This window comes from Quercus robur, chromosome 3 (assembly GCF_932294415.1).
Source record: "Quercus robur chromosome 3, dhQueRobu3.1, whole genome shotgun sequence".
Lineage (NCBI taxonomy): Eukaryota > Viridiplantae > Streptophyta > Magnoliopsida > Fagales > Fagaceae > Quercus > Quercus robur.
The window spans coordinates 18,859,960-18,883,687 of record NC_065536.1 but is presented as its reverse complement, the minus strand read 5'-3'; the positions used below and the strand labels follow the sequence as shown (position 1 = coordinate 18,883,687).

Below are 23,728 nucleotides of genomic sequence, written 5' to 3'. Positions count from 1 at the left end.
CTTGAAGAATGCCTTTGAAGAAACCACAATGAAGAATGTGCCAAATGTCCAATTTCGGAGCTTCAAATGAAGAAACGGAGGCCAAAATCGGAATCTACGCGAAAAACTGAGCAAGATAAGCCCTTTTAGAAATTTTGACTTTTGGTCAAAAGTCAACGCAAAAGTCAAAGTCAAAGTCAACTGGTCAGAGTCAAAGTCAACAGTCAAAGTGCTCACGGGTCAGATCCGGGTGGTCCGGGTCGGGTCGGTCCGGGTCAACGACGTGGTGCTGACGAGACGACACTGCTGACGTGGCTGATGACGTGTCGCTGTCGTGGACCAGGGCTGACGTGGATGAGCTTGCGTGGCTGCTGACGTGGAGTGATGACGTCATCCGGTGACGTCAGATGACATCAGCAGTAGTTTTCCGGCGCTGGCAGGAGCGTGCGATGTTCACCGGCGCGTGGAGGAGAAGCCAGAAACCCAGGTGGCGCGTGGAGGCGCGTGCAAATGCGGTTGAAGACCATATTTCTTCCATACGCAGATCGGTGGTCGACATGGCCGATTGGATGGCGCGTGTGGCCAAAGGAGGAGCTACTCATGAGGAAATCATGGCGGTGCGTGGGAAGGATCCTGAAACGCAGGCGGCGCGTGTGAGAGTTCCAGGAACCATTGTTCGCGCGTGGTGGCGCGTGCGGCTGCCAACGGAGGTCAGGTGCCTGGGTTTTGTAGATCGGTGAACGAGGAGGCCGCCATGGCGGCGCGTGTACCAAGAACACGATCTGGAAGTCAGGAATCTGAGGCGGCGCGTGGGAGATTTTCCAGAGACAACTGAGGCGCGTGGAGGCGCGTGGCAGGGCTTTGGGTGACCGGATTTCTGGGTTTTCCTCATAGGAGGCTGAGGAGCACGTCTGTGGTGTCGGTTTCGACAGGCGAAGGCTTGATGTGCACAGATCTGAAAAGTTAAGTCACGGCTTTGCTTGAGTTTGTGGATCTTGGACACAGCACTGCGCTACGGTGGCTGCGAGATGCCGTGGATTCTAGATCCAGCAGAGAAACATGTGTGACTTCAGATGGTGGTATGCACGTGAGAATCTTCTTTGCTTGCTAGAGATGTTTTGTTTGATGCCAAGAACGAAGTTTGGCTCTGATACCATGTTAAATATTAGCAACGCGATGTGTTATATCATGTTGTATATGCTAGAGTAGATGCGGAAGAGGAAGCATAGATGAGGAACATTGAGAACACAAGGGTTACGTGGTTCAGCCTTACGGCCTACATCCACGGAGGAATCCCTTAAGGGCTACATCTTTAAGGTAGACTACTAGTACAAGCAGGAATGGGCTTGGGCCTATTACATTGGGCTAATATGTCTAATATATATCTCTAACAAGACTAAATAATAACTTTTGGTGGGGTCTCCAGCCAAAGCAGGCAATTGGGGGAAGACTAAATAATATATAGCATAGGCAACTATATATATATATATAACTGACAACAGAAGTAAGGCAAACAGAGATTAGGATTTTAAAGTAAGAATAAGAATGGTTGAGGAGCAGAAAGTTCAGATTCCTAGGGTGAAACTTGGAACTCATGGATTTGAGGTACCTTCTCTCTCGGGTTTTTTTTTATTTATTTTTTTTTAATTAAAGTTTTTCTCTTGCATATGGTTGAATTGAATACCACCACTATAGATTTTTCCCATTCCTAGATTAATTGAAATTTCAAATTAAAAGCTTTTAATTGAGAAAATTAATGATTTTTCATGGTTGTGCTTGATAAGCACATGTTTGTGAAACATAGAATTTTGATACTTTACAGCCCTTGAGCCCCTCAAAGAAATCTCACTGAAAAGATAGCAATGGCTATTCTGCCTAAATAATTGAAATTTAACTTGAATGTAAAGTTATGTAATTTGCCATAGCTAGAAGATCCTCTTTCTTATCTGGGAACATAAAATTGAAGGTTATGACCAAATGAAAATCAAAACTGATTTAGGAGTGAATTGGTATTACTGATAAGCAACCTTTCAGAAGCTTTAGGTCTAATTTGTGGCAGGTGTACTGAACTAAAATTCTACAAGTCACTAATGCACAATTGGTATTGCTAGTATATCTATCCAATCTAAATAAGGACCCTTTTGCACATAGGTGCGTGCAAAAACAATATTGATTATGAAGATTAACAGGGCAGTTTGATTCTAATGGTTCTCATAAATGAAGCAGTATGATATTTGATTATCTTTATATATACCCCTCTCTTTACATAATGATTTTCCTACTTAACAAATGATATTAGCTACACTAGATATTCTCTTGAAAACCAAGACAACTGCTGTGACAATAGCATGCTCAAATGTAGCTGTACGGCACCGAGCTCCCAAAGTCCATACTTCCCTTGGGCCCAGATCCGTCTGGGCCCCGGGCCCAAGCCCATACCGGCCCTGGATGCAGGCCCGGTGCCGAGCTTCCAAAGCCCGTACTGTCCTTGGGCCCGGACCCTTCTTGAAACTGCCTTAAGGTAAAAACAGGTTTTGAGCACAATGTTCCCGGAGTTTTTCCGGTTATTCCTTCCCGGAAGAGCGCTTGAGTCATGCCCGGGAAGGACACGATATGAACGGGGACGCGAGTTGCCGAACATAATCGGCGCAAGTGGAAACAAGTTCCAAGATCATAAATGCTGCACCGCCCTTCCACCTAAACGGCCACTTTAACCAGATAATACTGGACCCTTAGTAGCACTAACGGTGATTGTAATCATGATCTCCCCACTAGCCTTGACTATAAATAGAAGAAAGTTGGGAGAAGAGGGGGTTCAGAAAAATGGAGAGAAAATAGTCAAGGAGAGAGCTTTTCAACTGAATGCTGCTTTGAGTCTCTCTGCCGAGAACGACCCATTGTAGGAAATCCTTAAACCCACTACAAATAAATTGTGAGCCCAAGGGATCTAAGGCCCAGAGTTCTTGTACTTGGTTCTTACAATTGGCGCCCACCGTGGGGCCATCCTACGAAGCTGTGGTTCGAGTGAGACTCAAGCAAAGAAGATGTCTGAGGAGCGTTCAAGAGGGCACGTTCCGAGCAATTCCGCAGGATCTTCCCGGGGATCGACGTGGAGGGAGAGAAGGCAGAAGCGGCTGGAGGATAGGGAGCATTCAAGAGGAGAGGAAGGGTCCGGACTGGGAGAAGGATCGGACCAAACGCACCGGACGATTTCAAACGTCTCAGCACATCGGCAACCTGATGATAGAGACCGGGAGCTGGAGCGGTTGCGCAGATTGGTAATGGACTTGGAGCTGGAGGCAAGGGGTCGGCGCCAGGAAAGGTACCACAACCCCCAACATAGGAGGAACCGTGGCGAGGAAGGTTCCAGCCGACCTGTCACGCAACAACGCCGAGACCGATCCCATTCTCAAGAGTCACGTCGTCACCCCCGGGATATTCGTCGTAGACGGGACCGTTCCCGGTCACATGGGTATGATAACCAAGGGTCAGAGTCGCCAGAGAAGCAGCAGCACCACAACGCCGCAATGGATGCCATGAGCAGGGCCTTGCGGATGGCGGCCCGGTCTCCATTCTCGGATGAGATTGAACGGGCACCCATGCCGAGCAGATTCGCGCGCCCACCATTCAATTCCTATGAGGGGAGGACAGACCCCGTGGAGCATGTCAGTCATTACATCCACATGATGTCGTTGCATGCGCACAACGACGCATTGATGTGTAAAGTATTCCCTTCCAGTCTCGGCTCTACCGCACTAAGGTGGTTCAATGGGTTGCGGAAAGGTTCTATACACAGCTTCGCCGAACTGATTCAGGAGTTCGGCAGCAGGTTCGTAACATGCAGCCGAGTGCAACAACCGGTCGACGCGTTGCTTTCCATGAAAATGAGGGTCGGGGAAACCCTTCGGAGTTATGCCAGCCGATACTGGGAACTCTACAATGAGATTGGTGGGGGAAACGAGAAGATTGCGGCTAGCACCTTCAGGATGGGGCTCCCCGAGGATTCTGAACTACGGGAGTCGTTGACAAGAAGACCCCCGGAGAACATGAGGCAACTGATGAGACGCATAGAGGAGTACAAACGCTTGGAGGATGACCGGTTGCAAAGCAGGGGGAAAGCTCCTTTTTCGGGGAGATCTCGGCAAAACATCTTGCCGCCAAAGCCGAAAAGGGACTTCAGAATGCAGGAACCAGAGGTGCAGTTCGAAGGGGTTAATGTGTTATTTAAAGAGCCCGTGCACAAGATACTGGAACGGATAAGGAACGAGCCATTCTTCAGATGGCCGAACAAAATGGGGGGCGATCCATCTCGGAGGAACCAAAGCCTGTACTGCACTTATCACAGAGACAAGGGGCACACCACCGAGCAGTGTAGGGTATTGAGAGATCATCTCGGGCAGTTAGTGAAGGCAGGGCACCTGAAAGAGTTTGTAGCAGATTCCGCTGACCGGGAGACCGAGCAGGGCGTCCCACAGAGAAGGAATCCCCCCCCACCACCCCGGGGAGTGATCAACGTCATTCATGCCGCACCGAGAGGGACAGCAGCGGCGAAGATGGTGATGACAGTGGCTTGCGCGGGGGGAGAATCATCCAAGAAACAAAAGAGAGTTGGACGACCGGACATCTCGTTCGGAGAAGATGATTTCGAAGGAACCATCCAACCTCACGACGACGCTTTGGTAGTCACAGCCCGGATAGGCGGATTCTTGGTGAAGAGGGTGATGATTGATCAGGGTAGCAGGGCTGACGTCATGTACCCGGATCTCTTCGAAGGGCTCGGGTTAAAAACCCAGGATTTGGCGACGTATAACACGCCATTGGTCTCGTTTGACGGGAGAATTGTGATTCCCGAGGGGCAAATCTCACTCCCAGTGGACATGGAGGGCAAGGAAGTTGTAGTTACGTTCATAGTAGTCCGATCGTTCGCACCCTACACCGCGATCCTGGGGAGGCCGTGGATTCACGCCATGGGGGCTGTTCCGTCCACCCTTCACGTAAAAGTAAAATTTCCTACTGAGTACGGGGTTGCAGAGGTAAGGGGGAGTCAGAAGGTGGCGAAGCAATGCCTCGTAGCCGCGGTCCAGTGGGAAAAGGAACAGCTCGGCCAAGCTGAGCACGCCGAGAAGGAGACAGCATAGCAATTACAGATACCCCAGGAAAAGGGGGCGGACGTTGCCGAGGAGGTGCTGAAGGTAAGAATTCTCCCAGATAGTGACAAATTCTTCCAAATAGGTACAAGCATGGGTGACCGGGAAAGGGTAGAGGTGTTGTTGTTCCTGTTGCAGAACATAGATGTCTTCGCGTGGAACCCGTATGAAGTTCCCGGCGTAGACCCCGAGTTCATTGTTCACAAACTCAATGTGGACCCATCATTTCCTCCGAAAAAGCAGAAGCCGAGAAGAGCATCAAAGGAGCACGTCGATGCAGTAAACCTGGAGGTCCAGCGACTGAAAGAAGCCGGGGTCATAAAAGAAATATTCTTCCCAAGATGGCTAGAAAACACTGTCGTAGTAAAGAAGAAGAGCGGTAAATGGAGAGTCTGTGTGGACTTCACCGATTTAAACAGAGCATGTCCCAAGGATCCGTTCCCGATGCCCAAGATTGATCAGTTGGTGGATGCCACGTACGGGCACCCGAGAATGAGTTTCCTGGACGCCTTTCAAGGGTATCACCAGATTGCCTTAGCACCCGAGGACCGAGAGAAGACAGCATTTATATCCCCGAACACGAACTATCACTATGAGGTCATGCCGTTTGGATTGAAGAATGCCGGGGCCACTTACCAGCGTATGATGACAAGGATGTTCCGGGAAAAAATTGGCTGCACGGTTGAGGTTTATATCGACGACATGGTAGTAAAGAGCAGAAAAGAGTCGCAGCATACTGAAGACCTTCGGGGAATATTCGAGATACTACGACGACACGGGCTGCGCCTCAATGCCGAAAAGTGCACTTTCGGCGTGGGGGCTGGCAAGTTCCTAGGCTATCTGATCTCCACTCGGGGAATAGAGGCTAACCCCGATCAAATAGAGGCAATCAATCGCCTAAAACCCCCGAGCAACCCTAAGGAGGTGCAGGTGCTCACCGGGATGTTGGCCGCCCTGAACCGGTTCATCTCCAAATTTGCCGATCGCTGCCGGCCATTCTATCAACTTTTGAAGAAGTGGAAGGGGTTTCAGTGGGACGAGAGCTGCGATGAAGCTTTTCGAGAACTAAAGGAGTATTTGGCAAAGGCGCCGAGGTTGACGGCCCCAGAGCCCGGGGAGGATCTGTTTATGTACCTTGCAGTAACCAATCATGCCGTAAGCGCTGTATTACTAAGGGACCGGGGAGTGCAAATACCGGTGTATTACGTAAGCAAAACTTTGGTCGATGCCGAGACAAGGTACCTGCCGCTTGAAAAGTTGGTTTTGGCCTTGGTACACGCCACGAGGAAGTTACCACACTACTTCCAGGCACACACAGTGTTCGTCCTCACCGAGTATCCATTACAGTCACTGTTGAAGAGGTCCGATTTCACAGGACGGATTGCTAAATGGGGAACTCGGTTGGGATCGTTCGACATAAGATACCGACCTAGAAGCTCGGTGAAAGGGCAGATTCTCGCTGATTTCATCACGGAATTTACACCTAAGAACGAAGGCCAGGTAATCTGTAGTGCGGAGATTCGCCCATGGAGGTTATTTGTGGACGGCGCAGCAAACGCTATGGGGGCCGGGGCCGGTATTGTCATAATCACCCCTGAGGGTATGCGACTGGAACATTCCTTCAGATTGGGGTTCAAAGCCTCGAAAAACGAAGCCGAATATGAGGCCTTGTTGGCCGGACTGAGGGCAGTATTGCATCTGGGCGCCAGGGACGTGGAAGTCTACTCGGACTCTCGGCTGGTTGTTTATCAGATCACTGGTGACTTCGAGGCTCGGGATCCCCGGATGAAAGCTTATCTGAGTACGGCAAAGCAGATTATCGGTCGGTTTGGAACGGTAAAAATATCCCAGGTAGCCCGGTCGCAAAACAAGCATGCGGACTCTCTTGCCACGTTAGCCTCATCGGCTACCGAGGACACACCAAGGCTTATCACGATTGAACTGGTAAGGGAACCGAGCATCTGTGTGAAGACTGCCCTCGACCAAGCTGGAGTAGGGGTTGCGCAAGTGGCGGTGCCCGGATCATGCTGGATGAACCCAATCATAGACTTTCTTTCCGAAGATAAAGTTCCAGAGGATGAGGCCGAGGCCAATAAGATTCGACGAATGGCTCCCAGGTATTGGTTGTCTTCGGACCGAAAGTTGTACAGAAGGTCCTTCGCTGGCCCTTACCTCTTGTGCCTGCATCCTGAAAAAATCCAGGAACTTCTAACCGAGCTGCATGAAGGAGTATGCGGCGGGCATGCCGGGGGACGATCTTTAGCACACAGAGCAATGACGCAGGGGTTTTGGTGGCCACAGATGCAGAAGGACGCCGCCGAATATGTTTGAAGTTGCGAACAATGTCAAAGGCACGCCCCAATGATCCATCAGCCAGCCGGACATCTAAACCCTGTCAGCAGTCCGTGGCCATTTGCACAATGGGGGCTCGACATCCTCGGGCCATTCCCCCGAGCAACGGGGAACCGCCGTTTTGTTCTGGTGGCCGTAGATTACTTCACAAAGTGGGCTGAAGCTGAAGCCTTAGCCAATATCCGGGATACCGACGTGAAAAAATTTGTGTGGAAAAACATAGTTACAAGGTTTGGGGTGCCGAATTCCCTAGTGACAGACAACGGGCTACAGTTCGACAGCAACGCTTTTCGGACATTTTGCAGCGAGCTCGGCATCAAGAACAAGTATTCGACCCCGGCATACCCCCAGAGCAACGGCCAAGCTGAAGCAGTGAACAAGACTATTTTGAACGGGCTCAAGAGAAGGTTGGATGGAGCGAAAGGAAGGTGGGCAGAAGAGCTACCCAGTGTTTTGTGGGCCTACCGAACGACCCCCAGGAGATCCACGGGGGAAACCCCATTTTCTCTGGCATACGGAGCAGAAGCGGTAATACCAACCGAGGTGAGCTTGTGCAGCGCGCGGGTTGCCGGGTTCGACCCCGTGCAGAACGCCGACCTTATGATGGAGCAGTTGGATTGGCTAGAAGAATGCAGGGAGGCCGCGACCGTACGTCTTGCCGAGTATCAACAGAAACTGGCGCAAAGGTACAACCGAAATGTGAGGACCAGGGAATTCAGCGCTGGGGAATTGGTGTTAAGAAGGGTAGTAGGGAACATGCGGGACGTGGCTGCAGGGAAGCTTGCTCAAAGTTGGGAGGGACCATACAGAGTCACAGCCATCGCAGGGGCAGGAGCTTACTACTTGGAGGACCTGGACGAGAGGCCGCTCCCCCGACCATGGAACGCCAACAACCTGAAGAAATTCTACGCGTAACCCTCGATGTAAGTCAAAACTTGTATTCTGTGAAGATTAAGAGTATGATGAACCTTTTTGTCATTGCTGTTTTTGAACCAGTAGCCGCGCATTAAGAGAATCGCCGAGCATGTGAAAACCGAACAAAATCCTAAGGACAGAAACCTGACACTCGGCTCGATCAATATCGCCGAGCAGGTGAAAACCTTACAAACAAGATACTAAGGACAGAAACCTGACACTCGGCTCGATCAATATCGCCGAGCAGGTGAAAACCTTACAAACAAGATACTAAGGACAGAAACCTGACACTCGGCTCGATCAATATCGCCGAGCAGGTGAAAACCTTACAAACAAAATACTAAGGACAGAAACCTGACACTCGGCTCGATCAATATCGCCGAGCAGGTGAAAACCTTACAAACAAAATACTAAGGACAGAAACCTGACACTCGGCTCGATCAATATCGCCGAGCAGGTGAAAACCTTACAAACAAAATCCTAAGGACAGAAACCTGACACTCGGCTCGATCAATATCGCCGAGCAGGTGAAAACCTTGCAAACAAGATCCTAAGGACAGAAACCTGACTCTCGGCTCGGTCAATATCGCCGAGCAGGTGAAAACCTTACGAACAAGATCCTAAGAACAGAAACCTGACTCTCGGCTAGATCAATATCGCCGAGCATGTGAAAATCTGACGAATAAATCTTAAGGGCATACACCTGACCCTCGGCCCAGTCAAAATCACCGAGCATGTGTGAAACTTGCAAATTAAATATACGAAACTAGTTCCCGGTTAAAATCGAATACTCGGACAAATGAAGACCTTGAAAACAAATGCTCGGATAACGAAAACTCCATTCTCGGTCAAACCAAAACCTAATAAAAACCTATGCCTTTTTACAAAAATTAAGTCCAAATAGCGCTCTCAAAACTATAGGTTCTCCGGGGTAACATTCTGTCAAACGGCCATAGCACAGGTATAATTCAAGCAAAGCACAAACGGAAGTAATTTCACTCAACAAATTGAAACAGGAAAAGGGAACGGACTACCAATTAAACAAGTAAAAACAAATTGTTCAATCACCACATCCCGGTGACATGGGCAAAATAAAACCAATAAAATAGTGCAACGGTTCAGTCACCACATCCCGGTGACATAGGCAAATAAAAAATGAAATAAAAAGAAAATAAAGTCAACTAAGGGGTTGAGTCGGCGGGGGCACTTCCTGCTGGACGGTCAGGGTGAGAGGCTGGGCCTCGTCAAGAAGTTCCTGCACGGTAGGTATGCTCGTCGCCTCCAGTTCCTCGGGCTCAGCATGGGAGTCGATTTGTTCAACCAACTCCCTCATACTAGCCGTCTCCTCCTCGTCAAGAGCGGCCGGGGCATCCTGGCCGGCAGGTTCAGGGTTCGGGAATGGGACTTGGCTGGGGTCCCTCAGCGGTGAATCCTCAGGAACTCCCAGTGCCTGAAGAGCAGCAAACCATCCGGCCTCAAAACCCATACGCCGAGCCCCAGTAACCACCGGCTCTGCAGAGTTCTCGGCATCTGCGAAACCTACATCGTACCACTTCTGCTCCGCGGCCGCCAGGCCGGCCCTGAGATCGGCTATCTCATCAGCATGAGAAGTGTTGAGGCTGAGGGCTTCGGCCAGCTTAAGTTCTGTCTCATTTTGCCGGGCCAGGAGTTCGGCACACCTTTTTTCAGCCGATGCTCGGAACTTCTCCGCGGCTGCAGCCTTCTTCTCGGCAGAATCAGCAATCTTCGCCTTTTCCTTAGCAGTTTTCATTGCTGCCTCCCGCGCCTCCTTCTCACGCTCATTCTCCTCATCAAGCTCCCGAGCCCGGGCAGCCACGATATGAGCCAGTTGAGCGGCCTAGCAAGCACGGGGGTTAACAAGGAAATCCGGGGAAATCTATATATATATATACGAAAGTGAAGAGATAAAAGAATTACCGCAATGGCGTGCCACTCTAACCGGCGCCCCACAGACTCCTCGGACCCATCCTCGAAAGCATGCACGTCCTCGGGGAGTTGGAGAGCTCCAGCCAAAGTATGGGCGATACGACCGCCCTCGCCCTTATCCCACATCCGGATGGAGGCGGTTGAGGGCAATGGCTTGCCGTCCAAAAGGAACTTAGGCTCCCAAGCTGGAGCCACTTGGGAGGAAGACGCGCCCCCCGTGCCAGCCTCGGTTGGCGGCTCGCGGATAACGATCCCGCCGGTTGGACAGAGAGGAGTCTGAACTACGGCGTCCCCCGGACCCGTGGAATGTTGCTCGGTAACTTTCTGTTTCTTCCGGGCACGTCCGGACTGCGAGGGGGGAGGAGGTTGAGAAACTGGACCCCGACCCTGAGTAGGCGGGGGCTGGTTGGTCGGCCGGGCACCAGGCACGAACCTGTCAAGGGTCATTGCTCTCCTTGCCACCATTCTTACTCCGGGCTGGATCGCTTCAGCTAGCAGGTTAGCCGCGTCTGTCACTTGCTGATGGTGCTCGGCAGGTCGATCCTCGGGATGGGGCTGCTCTTGGGCTTGGTCCCCTTGTTGTATGGCTTCGTGAGCTCTCTCTCTAAGGCGCCGGGATACCTGTTCCGCGGAATCGTCTCGTAGGGGGGCTAGTTCGTCCGCGGTAGTGAACCGCCGACCAAATTCCCTCGCTTCCCCGGTTGTAAGCTTCGGCGGCAAGAAGTTCACGTACCGGACGTCTATGTACGATAGCAGGGGGCTGTCTACTATCAACGCCTGCTTGAAAGGCTACCAGGTAGAGTAAACCGGTTCCACGCCGAGGATCAGGTGGGAGGCCCGGAGTTGCCCGTCCCAATGCACAAAGATCTCGGAACGAAGGACGAAGTTTAGGTCCCTGACGTGGACTGCTCTGAGATCCTGAGCAAAAACTTTGCCGTCTGCGAAAGAACAGATAACGCGTTAGCCTTTAACAAACAAATTTTTTTTTTACTCAAACAACTATAAGAAGGGGAGGGTACGAACCCACTTCACGGCGTGTGAGAGGGCAAGGGATCTCCCCGGCAAACCAATTGCCGCGCACCCTGACGAACTCCCCGGCGGAGTTCCTGTTCGAATCGGGTAGGCAAGATATCAGCCGTACCCGAGCATCCCTCGTCTTTAAATAATAATTTGTGGACTTGCTCCCACAGAGGCTGTACATTTGGTTAATATCATGTTGGTCTAATTGTAAGTTAAAGGTTCGGTTCAATTGGCTAACACAACTAACTACCCGGTAAAAATTGGGGGGAAGCTGGTCGGGGCACAACCCATAGTAGATGAGTGTGTTTATCAGGAGGGGATCTACCGGGAACCTAACCCCACCTTCTAAGATGGACATCAAAGGAAAGAAGGCTGTACCCTGCCCTCGGTGGAATTCCATATCACTCTCGTGACAGTAGGCCACGTCCACGTCACTGGGAATGCTAAATTTACTCCTAAAGGTGGCCAACGCAGCCGGGGTATCTAGGAGGTAAGAATAACCCATCTATAAAGCCTAAAACTATAAGAATAAACTCAAAAAAGCAAAGCTGAAGGAAAAGGAAGGGGAAGGAAGACTTACTGTGGGTTCTAAGGAGGAAAAGAGCGCTGAGCGAGCAAGCACACAGAACTATGGTCGGCAGAGAGTAAACGCTAAAGATCAGAGGCGAAGGAAAAATGGAATGATGTGTGGAGAAGGACTATTTATAGAGCCAAAAGAAACGGGGGGAGAGGAAACGCTTTATCAAGCAATAAATGGGCACAGCCTACGAGCGACCCAACGAATGCCAAGCGTAACTGACGTGCGCGCCGCTTCGGTTTGCGAACCGTCAGGCAATAATGATGACTGAGCCTGGCGCCGCGAAACGGCGCGTCTTTTGAGATGAATGTTAATTAGAAGTGACAGCCAGAAGCCCAAGGCTAGAAGACTCCTGGGATCAAAAGGCCCTAAACAGCACCTTGATTCTCCTCGGCAACCGAGTATGAATCAAGGGGGGGCTATTGTACGGCACCGAGCTCCCAAAGTCCATACTTCCCTTGGGCCCAGATCCGTCTGGGCCCCGGGCCCAAGCCCATACCGGCCCTGGATGCAGGCCCGGTGCCGAGCTTCCAAAGCCCGTACTGTCCTTGGGCCCGGACCCTTCTTGAAACTGCCTTAAGGTAAAAACAGGTTTTGAGCACAATGTTCCCGGAGTTTTTCCGGTTATTCCTTCCCGGAAGAGCGCTTGAGTCATGCCCGGGAAGGACACGATATGAACGGGGACGCGAGTTGCCGAACATAATCGGCGCAAGTGGAAACAAGTTCCAAGATCATAAATGCTGCACCGCCCTTCCACCTAAACGGCCACTTTAACCAGATAATACTGGACCCTTAGTAGCACTAACGGTGATTGTAATCATGATCTCCCCACTAGCCTTGACTATAAATAGAAGAAAGTTGGGAGAAGAGGGGGTTCAGAAAAATGGAGAGAAAATAGTCAAGGAGAGAGCTTTTCAACTGAATGCTGCTTTGAGTCTCTCTGCCGAGAACGACCCATTGTAGGAAATCCTTAAACCCACTACAAATAAATTGTGAGCCCAAGGGATCTAAGGCCCAGAGTTCTTGTACTTGGTTCTTACAGTAGCCATAGTGCATAGGTCCTAGTATCCCATGAACAGAGTCAGAATATGTACATGGAGCTAATGTAAGTCTTAGGTGAATCCCTTACCAAATGTTGTTTGAGTTACAAGACAGTTTGATCCCCTTATTTGTTTTCCATTATGGCCTTAACCACTATCCTTAACTTCAAGTTCCCCACTTATTGAGAATCTTGAAAAGAAAAAGCAGGAATATTTTGATAGATGGCAGAATAGAACAATGCATACTCATTAAATCATCAGTTCATGTCATCACCTAAATCTCATGTCATGTTTATGATTTACAGAATGATGCATGAGAATATGTGATTATTTTGTAAGGAAATATAAAGAATATATAATTTTTTTTTTTAAATATGCGTAAAATCTTATATTAGGATGAGTCATCTGTAACAAAGTATTTTTCTCTTTTTTATTTTTTATTTTTTTTTTATTTTTTATTAAACTACTAATTGCTGAATGCTCTTTTTTTTTATAACCCTCTACCAAACCAACCAACTAAAAGCAAGGAATTTTTTTAAAACTAAAATAAACATTGCTTTCTTTTTTTAATAATGAAATTTTGTGTTCTTTAGAAATAAAAAAAATTAAATATATATATACACACACACATGTATATTTTACTTTCTTTTTATATCAAAATTTTCATTTGCTCATATTATTAGCCCATTCGCTAGTGATAGAATATAACGAGGATTAGGTTTTTCCAATCATTTAGTTAGAAAGGAAAGAGAAAAATAGAGTCTTCCCATCATTCAAAAAACTTCAACTTGTAACCACTATTTTAATGTTATCTTTAATACCAAACCAATTTATCTCTTTGAAGTATACAAAATATGATCATGATCTCTCTTTTTGAATACATTTCTTATCTCAATATGTTCGTAAATATATGCTAAATCAAAACATACTCATTCCATATGAAGAAACTTTGCAAAAAAACAAAATGTCATATCAATCATTGCTTAACAATGATTAACTAGACTGATTAGGAAAATAATTTGATAGTGATAATCTTTTTTTTTTCCGCATAAATTGCAAATTCATCCACCCAAAAAGATTATCAAACAAACAATTATTAGCAAAATCTCATAATTAAGTGTTATAACAACAACAACAATAATAATAATACAATTGCAAAAGCAAAAACATGTCACTAATCCGATTATTTTCCTTTGACTAACCTTTGCTTTTGTCTTAATAAGTGGCACTATAGAGTACTTCTAAATCAATTACTAAGAGTAATTTCTCTACAAAAACAAAAATTTTCCACAAAATGATTAAAAAATAAACAAAATAGAGTAAAGTCTCATAAATTAACATCTAAACAGAACCCTAAAAAAAATCAAATATAACTTGCAAAACAAGTAATTAATTATTAACCCAATAAAATCAAATCAATGAGATAAAGAAAAAAAAAAAGTGTAACTAGGAATTGGAATATCAAAACAACTAAATATGCATAGAAGCCGATACAAATTTTCCAAAAAGAGAAAGAAATGTGATGTGTCAGTTAAATCAACAATAACAAAAAGAACCATTAGTAGAAGAAAAAAAGTGGTTGTAACAACAAAAAATCCACCAAAAGAGAAACAAAATCGAAGAGAGAGAGAGAGAGAGAGAGTATGATCCTTTTTTTCATGGACAACTTGGAAGGAATAGGAGAGGTGGAAAGGAAGTAATAAGAAATTTATATGAAAATTTAGAAAGAAGAAGAATGGTTGAAGTAGGTAAAAGGTTGAATAAAGTGAAATGGTAGATTTTAAGAAGATATAAAGTATAAGAATACAATGGTTGAAGAAAATGAAAGGTTGAATAAAGTGAAAATTCCAAAAATTAAAAACTAAAAAGTAAGAAAAGATGCAAATGATGTGGCACAATAGGAGTTTTGTAAAATTTATTGCAAAGCTTTCGTTATTATATATTGAATGTATGGATAAGATGGGAAGTTAACAAACTTCCTTCTTGTCAAGTTATTTTCTGACCTTTGACAGTATTTAACGATTCATCAAATTCACATGGACTCCATCTTAAGAAATAATCAGAGGCCTAGACCATTGCCTATAATCTTTTTGTCTGTTTAGTAATTTTTCCCCGCATGAGAAAATGTGGGAGGAAAGAGCTTAAAATCCCTGTTTAAATTTTCTTCCACCAAAACAAGAGGTATTTTTCTTCAATAATTACTTATAGTATTATTTGTCCTCTAGGTTTCAAAGTTGGGGTTTGGATGTATGGGGCTTTCAGGAGGCTACAATGATCCTGTCCCTGAAGAGGTTGGCATATCAATCATCAAGCACGCATTCAGTCAAGGAATCACATTCTTTGATACTTCAGATATTTATGGGCCACATGCTAATGAAGTTTTGGTGGGAAAGGTAAATTTACTTGAAAATGATATCTCAGATGGTTTGTATTCATTTAGACTAGCTTGGATACCTCTGAGTACCTTATTCAGTTTGTTCATAGTATACATAACATCAATCTTGGGGTCTACATTGCTTAGATTAGAATTTTGGACCATGGTAAGTGGTCAGCCTTTGAATATAAATTTGTGGGCTAGAAGTAATTCATTCTGTCTATGTAACTAAATGAATAATTTTCTGAACAAAATTCCATTTGAAATTTGTTTGTATTTAATGAACAAGGATACCCTTCTCAATAAAGCATAATTGTAATAATTTTGATCTGTGTGGTTATAGAGATTACATAACCTTGGAAAAGTAGGTAACCAGTAAAATGTATCTCGTGATTGATTTGTATTTCTGAAAATCTGATTACACACTCCCTATTGCACACTCGACGCTACCTTTTGAAATCGTGTTTTCATTGAAACGATTTCAGTCAAAATTGTGAAATTGTGTTTTAAAAACATGATTTCAGCATGTGACAGTGTGTATTAAAAAGTATGTGACTATCATTACTCTTTGAATTGTTTGTGTATTATTTTAAGAAGATATCGTAGAGCCAGCTTATTTTCAAAAAAGCATTCTAGCTGCTTTTTACCCTTTGAAAGAATATAACTTGTTATCTAGAAAGATCAATCTTGTATTTAACAAAATCCTGAATCACAGGAAATCACTTCTGCAGAACTTCTTCCAAATTATAATTTTTGATATTAATTGACTGCCCTAAATACTTTTTTGTTAATTAAGAAAAATAATTTCCTTATGCCAAAGCTTTGATCATAAAAATTTGTCACCAAACAATTTCCATGCTTTGGGGTTACAAGGGAGCTAACCTTTTTATTTTCGAAAAGAAGAAAATAAATTGTTTTGTTTAAGTTGATTACTCAAACATAATGTTTTCACTCATGTATCATGCTATTTCTCTTTCGAGAAACAGAAACAGAACCATTTGAATGCGCATCTTTACTGTAACATTGGTTTTCTTAGTTATTGGTGGCTTTTTTTAGTTGGCTTATGAGTAAACAGTATAATTTAAAAAGGCATTTTCAGGCACTGAAGCACTTGCCTCGAGAAAAGATTCAGTTAGCTACAAAATTTGGTATTGTCAAATTTGATCTTAATAATGTTGAAATAAATGGTACCCCTGAATATGTTCGATCCTGTTGTGAGGATAGTCTGAAGCGCCTTGGTTTGGATTACATTGATCTCTATTATCAACACCGGATTGACACGACAGTACCTATAGAGGAGACTGTAAGTGTTACAAAACTTCTTTTTCCCCCTTTTTTATAAATGCATTTTCCATGTGACATCAATATATATAAGCAGAATTTCCTTTACTCCAACTCAGAAGTAGTGCTGTGTTATTCTTTCACTTTCCTGAAGCTGTAAACTAGGCAATTCATATATGAAAACTTATTTTTTTGGATCATAGATTGGGGAACTTAAGAAGCTGGTGGAAGAAGGAAAAGTAAAGTATATTGGATTGTCTGAAGCTAGTGCAGACACAATACGAAGGGCACATGCAGTTCATCCCATCACGGCTGTACAAATGGAGTGGTCCCTCTGGACTCGCGAAATTGAGGAAGAAATAGTTCCACTTTGCAGGTAACTTTATATTCTCTTAAAAACTATTGGGTGTTCCATTCAAAATGACTGGCCCCCAAGGTAAGGGAATGGGATGAGGAAGATTTAAATAAGTGACCTCCACTGCATAAGGCATATTTCTCAATGCATGGTTCCAGCCTGAGGAGCCTCTTGGGGTTATTTGCATTTATCTTTTACTATACTGCTGTCACAATATGTTTGAACTCCACATTATGGACTGAAAAGTGTCCTTTTGATATGCCAAAATGTACAGGGAGCTTGGAATTGGAATAGTACCATACAGCCCTCTTGGTCATGGATTCTTTGGTGGCAAAGCAGTTATAGAAAGTGTACCTGCAAACAGTTTTCTGGTATGTAGCACATATTTGTCTTGACTTTTTCTTTGCGTTTAAATTATGAAAAAAAAAAAAAAAAAAAACTGATGAGGAATCAATTCTAGATATTTAATTAATCAATTTCATGCACAATTTAAATCATGGATAATCAAGCATGAAATAAATAACGCATGAAAAAATTACACACACAGACGAGGAATTTTTCATGAAGTGAAACCCAATTGGGAAAAAGACTCTGGGCCAAAGTCCAACCTATCAAATCCACTATGAAGACTGTTATGGCATAGACTACACTTGCTACACTTTCTGAACAAGTAAACCGTACTTGAGCTCCCCACTTTTGCTTGCAACTGCAGACTCTTGCCCTGTGTCTTTACAGTTTTTTGATGCAGCAAGTCAATATGCTGACTGCCAAACAAGTCTCTTGGTTACTACTAGGTTCATAGTGTGTCAGTTGGCTAACAAAAGTTAAGTCTTGAATGTGTTTTGAAGTTTAAGACTCAAACCCAAAACAACTCAAAAAAGAAGAAACATTTTGGAACCTCAACACATAGCTCGACACCTATAAATTGATCAAGAAAAGCTTGACATGTATCGAGGCTCTTGACACCTATCGATTAATTGAGAATCATGGATCCAGATTCTCAATCTAGACCATTAATTCATCCAATCTGAAGTTTTTGTACCCTACTTGCTAGAGTTTAAAAGGACTAATATGGGACGACTTAAATAAGTTTTGAGAGCTGTGTTTTTATATGCTTAGGGTTTCGTGACTGAGTTCTCACTCACCATTAACCAAAGAAGATCTCTAGACCAGTGATAATGCTAAAGCTACTGCATAACACAGACCAGTTGTGGAAACCTTCTAGAGGGTTCTTGAAGTCATAAACAGAGTGCTCATATGAATAGAATCTGCCATAAAAAAGTTCAAGGAGTTGGAGTTGCGTGCAGTCACATTAGTAAATACAATAGAGGTAGCTTCAGAATTAGAGTTAATTCTATTGTACAAACTTATATTCTATGTGTGAATTTGTTTTCTTGAGGAGTGGTGGTAAACCCTGCGCGGGGGGCGGGGTGGGGGGGGGGGGGGGGGGGGTGGTTACAATTTTGGTTAGTCTTTGTGGTTTTAATGAATGCTCCATCAACACAGGTGGTTTTCTGATCTTGGTAGTGTGAATCCTCTCAAAATTAGGCAATGGGAGAGGGTGAAAGATCGTTTGCACTTAGAGTAGTTTTTCTCAAGGATATATTGGCCATCTTCCTCCTTTGAAATCACTCCTCTAAAATCAGGGTTTAATTTTTGACTTTATTTGTCAAGGGTTTGAGGAGTGATTGGCCCCAAAAATTGCCGTGAAAGCCTAAGTTGGTGCTTTCTTTAACAAGTTCTCTTGACTGAATGTTGAACGAAAGACTGTCAAAACTTTCTGTCCATGCTTCTGAATTTCTTCATATATTCGCCCGACCGAATGTAAGTCCGCTCAACCAAATTTTACAGATGTGCACAGTGAACACAATCTTCCATCTTCATCCTCAATTACACCAAATTAAAAAAAATTAAAATTCTTGAACGGTTACAAGGAAACTTTGTGATTTAATCAGCCAACACTAAAATACCTAACAAGACATACAAACAATTTTTAGTGGGCTTGTTGCAAATTTATTATTTTTTTTTCTTGTTGCTTGTGAGATTAAGATTGTGACTAATGTGTAACCTTTCCTTTCATCAGAACATACATCCTAGATTTCAAGCAGAGAGCTTAGAGCAAAACAAGACCATTTATTTTCAAATAGGAAAGTTGGCTGAAAAGCATGGATGCAGCCCTGCACAACTTGCACTTGGATGGATTCTTCATCAAGGAGATGATGTGGCACCTATCCCTGGTAAGTGACTCCTTTTTAATGTTCATTCACCTTCAATTTCAAGTGTTCATCTTTTACCAGCAGCCTTTCAACTTTAATGGACAGAAGAATAGCTTGGATAAATCAGGGGAAGAGATAAAGTGGCATGTTTTTCCACCAAGGCTGCTCTAAATCCACCATCAGTCAATCACTATAAAATCTGAAATACCTCCTTCATTATCAAGAAAAATGGATTAGAGCACTGTACCTACTTTTGACGTTATGAATGAACAAAACCCCACTTTCCTTTGTGACTTGCCAATTCACAACTAGTATGGCACAATCATGGCATGTTCAGCAACTGTATTTAGGTAGAAAATTTTTCAGTCTTATGACTTCTTGAAATTTGATAGTAATCTCAAATTTCCATCAGTTTTTCTTGCCCAATACACCACCATCTCTGCAGCATACAAAGTTATGTGGCTCATTTGAAGAGTAATCAAATCTTATGTTTAGCCACATACTTCTTATGTAGGCTATAGATCAAACAATCTGGTCCCAAAGATGGACTTATACAACTCAAGTAAACTCAACTATGCCTGGTATTCATAACAGAAACTAAATTCATAATTACGATTTTTCTTGAATTATGTCCGTATATTATCTTGATGATTCTCACATAATTCCTGAATTTTTGAATTTATCATTTTTGAATCTTGTAATATTTCCTCTCTAAAAATTTAACAATTGCCCCCTCCCTCTTTTTTTTGGGGGGTAGAGGGAGGGGGGAGGGGCTATCCTTCGGTCCAAAGATAACAACCCCTTAGTAGTAGTACTGTGTATATCACAACTTGCACTAATATTTTAAATAGGGTCTTGAACTAAGATTTATTGCTTATAGCTGATATATATTTTTAACATTTCTCATGGATTTGTAGGGACTACAAAAATTAAAAATCTTGATGCCAATATCGGTTCCTTTAGAGTGAAGCTCACCAAAGAAGATTTGAAAGAGATTTCTGATGTAATAACCATCAACGAGGTGGCAGGGCATAGAACAACTGATGCTTTTATTCACTGCTCGTGGAAGTTTGCAAATACACCAGAAAAAGAAAGTAAGTTAGCCTAATAAGCTATGTGCACAATGGGAAGTGCATGTCTCATGGAAAGAAATAAAATCATGAGGCCACATAAAGCTACTTCAAATTGTGAAAGACGAAGATGATCAGCTACCAAAGAACAGTCCAAACTATGTTTGAGATATGGTTGCTTACTGTTAAGACTATGATGAATGGTGTAATATTGAATTCACAGAACAGTGATGCTGCTTGTTTTGTGTGTTACAATAATTATGATTCTGGTTACTCTGTTGTTTTAAGAATTTTGTCTATTTTCTTCCATTTTAGGCAATTACAGGTATCGTGATTGCAAATTTCTTACAAATATTTGCTTCTTATCAACATCTTTACTCAATTGAGTTGAAGTGAAAGGTGAGAGAAGTGTATCTTACCATAGCTTCTTAAGCTTTGGCCAATGCTGCTTATTCTTAGTTTGAGGCCAACATTTTGGGTACAGAAATAAAGAAATACGGAACAATAAGAAGCTTTCTTTCATATATACATACATATATATGGGTTTTTTTAGGAAATTCTTTATGGAAAAGCGAAAAAGTGATTAACTTTTTTTATGGTCTTTTCAATTTCCTATAAAAACTTTTTTAAAATAGATGATTACTGTGTGTCCTAAGGGCACATTAACTGCACCCTATATATATATGTATATATATGCTTATGTACTTACGTGCTTAAGAGATGCTAGATTTAAAAATTTTGAAACTAGTATTCTTGGAATGATTCAATCATCCATGTTCAATGGTCCTATTTACTTCAATTGTTATCTTGATTTAACTCTTGCCATTGATGATCCTAATATTCTTAAAGCATTAACTTTGAATATTTTGACATCTGGTTATGGTATGGAAGATGGTAGTAATCCTCTTGCTATCATTTATCGTATTTATTATAGATTGTTGAAAACCAAACTGAACCCACATGCTAAGTTAAAAAATGCTGGTGATAATACTTTGCTGATCCAATGCTCCACACCTGATGCTAAGGTTACCCTTCCAAAAAGGATTCATTGGAAAGACATCACTCTACCCATGGGTCTCCTTGTTTGAAGGAACATATATTATGGAAAAAAATCGTGGAAGGTAGGGTCTCTCAATCATCATTTCCATTAATGTAAGCACTTTGATCTATCATGGACTAGGTTTTCTTCCTTTCTTCTCTTTTTCTTTTTCTATATATATTTTTTCATTGAAGACTCAAAAACAATCAGTGATTTACAAAAGAACCCTTATGACTCGTGAGTCATCCACTCACCACTAAATGGGAAGCAACCTATCTTAATGCTCTTCCCAATTTGTCATTCCATTTCTTGAGTCATATTGACAACCCCGGTCAATACATAATTTGAGAACAAGCGATAGTCCAAGAGCCAATTCCTCCAAATTTTCATCACATCTTTCATTCTCCTTATCCTTTTAGATCTGCTCAACCATCTGCTAAGCAATCCTAATGGCTCTTCTAAAAATCAAAGGAGCTTCATCTTCCTCTTTCACCCACCAATCCAAGGACTTTGATGTCTTCTTGAGTTTTAGAGGTGAAAATACTCGTTATGGTTTTACATGCCATGCGTATCATGCTTTGGTTCAAAATGGTGTTAATACCTTCATGGATGATAACCTTCGATTGGGAGAAGAAATTTCAATGGAACTTCTCAAAACCATTAAAAGGAAAAATTCAGAAGTCAGAGTAGGAGTGGATCCTTGGAATGAAATTTCAGGCTAGGTATTCCACTCATAAAGCCATTAAACTGTTAAATTAGGTACAATTTCAAAGTCATTTGGGAGTTCAACAATTTTTTAAAGATTAAAATTCTTGATGATAACATTGGTTCCATAAGAGTGAACCTCGGTAGAGAAGATGTGAAGGAGATTTCTGATGTAATACCCATCAATGAGGTTGCAGGGGATAGAATAAGTGATAATTTTATTCGCTGCTCATGGAAGTTTGCAAATACACCATCAAGGGACAGCAAAGTAGCTTAAAAGTCTTTATTTGATATGAGGTGTTTGTTTCGTGTAAAAATTATGGTGAAAGATGATGCTGATCAGCTACTAAAGTACAGTCCAACCTATGCTCAAGACAGTTTTCATTGAGATGAATAACAAAGTACTGAATTTTTAGAATGGTAATGTTGTATGTGCTAGTATGATTATGATGTTGTTCTCTGTATTTGAAGTACTGTCCTCCATTTTAGGCACAATTAAATGTGTTGATGGCCAATATCTTAGAGATGTTTTACAAATCTGGTTACCTCTCTTTATTCAATGGAGCCACAGTGAGAGTCACGAATCGTAGTATAGTTTCACAAACTGTGGCCAAAGCGGCCTAGTTTTACTGTGATGGCAAGTCTTTTCGGTAAAGGAGCCTGCTAAAAAAAGCCTCAGCATCAGCTAACATATCTACAGGATTCTAACTCAAACAAAAGACTTAGAATGTATGAAGGGTTAAAAGCTATGTAAAGATCTGCAAGACATGAATGTTCTTTTGAGCTTCGCTCAAGCAATCATTAAAGTCAGGCAGAAAGTTCGCAAGACTCTTGCTTGAACTGGACAATAGAAACTTGAATTCAATAATTTAATAAACTGCTAGACAAATTAGATCTAAGAAAGATTGTATCTCCAACGCATTTGTCTCATTCCCTTCAAGGATAATTTTTAATGTTGGGAGAACTTCTACCAAGCAGAACAGCTCAAGTGGGAAACATTACATAAAGTTTATCAATGGGGACATGTACTACTTTAACATAAGCAACAAAAACAAAGCGTTGAAAATGCTGCATGATGACATATTTAATGACGAAAGAGAAAAATAAAATGGCCATTTACCTAAAAAATATAGTGACAATGTGACATAATCAATGATGACAGAAAGTTTGGACTGGAGGACCAATTTTGTGGTCTGAAGTTCATTTTTGTTGTTTTTTAATGGCATGAAGTTCTTTAAAGCTCCACTCTATGTTTCCAGAAATTTGATTTTTAAATCGGTGGGTTCCAGCCGGGGCTGAAAATTAGCTTGCCATTTAAAGGTCAACTCCTTGAGTTTATTTAAAAAAAAAAAAAGGTGAACTCCTTGATGAATGTATCTTTGAATTCTTTAGCATTACTCTGCTAACATAGCAAAGTTGTGACAAAAGTTATAGTCCTAACATTATTCTATTATTTAAGTGTAAGTCTAGTTACTAGTGTCCCAACTTTTCTACAACTTTGCCACAACTTTTCTAAATGGCGACTCATGAATGGGACCACCATTCATGAGTCGCCACTTAGCAAAGTTGTGGTAAAGCTATGGAAAAGTTTGTGGCACTAAACTTACTTGCTATTTAAAGGTGAATTCCATGATTCATGTATCTTAAATTCTTTAGCATCTTCCAAAGAAGTATTGCTATATATATAAAAGGTTATATTCAATGTATAAAA

General features: G+C 43.0%; 1 protein-coding gene across 5 annotated transcripts in view; it reads left to right on the top strand.

Annotated features, from left to right (window-relative positions):
- The first annotated feature begins 1,435 nt into the window (after positions 1–1,435).
- LOC126717378 (probable aldo-keto reductase 1) overlaps positions 1,436–23,728 on the top strand; it is a 34,115-nt gene continuing 11,822 nt past the window's right edge. The window contains exons 1-7 of one of the 5 annotated variants that reach the window (XM_050419054.1): positions 1,436–1,584; positions 15,203–15,370; positions 16,451–16,654; positions 16,836–17,008; positions 17,262–17,358; positions 19,071–19,224; positions 20,121–20,224. In XM_050419054.1, coding sequence (XP_050275011.1) covers positions 1,525–1,584; positions 15,203–15,370; positions 16,451–16,654; positions 16,836–17,008; positions 17,262–17,358; positions 19,071–19,224; positions 20,121–20,224 — 960 coding nt within the window. In that variant the 5' untranslated portion in view covers positions 1,436–1,524. Of the gene's footprint in view, positions 1,585–15,202; positions 15,371–16,450; positions 16,655–16,835; positions 17,009–17,261; positions 17,359–19,070; positions 19,225–20,120; positions 20,564–23,728 lie in introns of those variants that run through there. The other 4 variants (XM_050419053.1, XM_050419055.1, XR_007652541.1 and 1 more) reach the window with 4 other exon arrangements.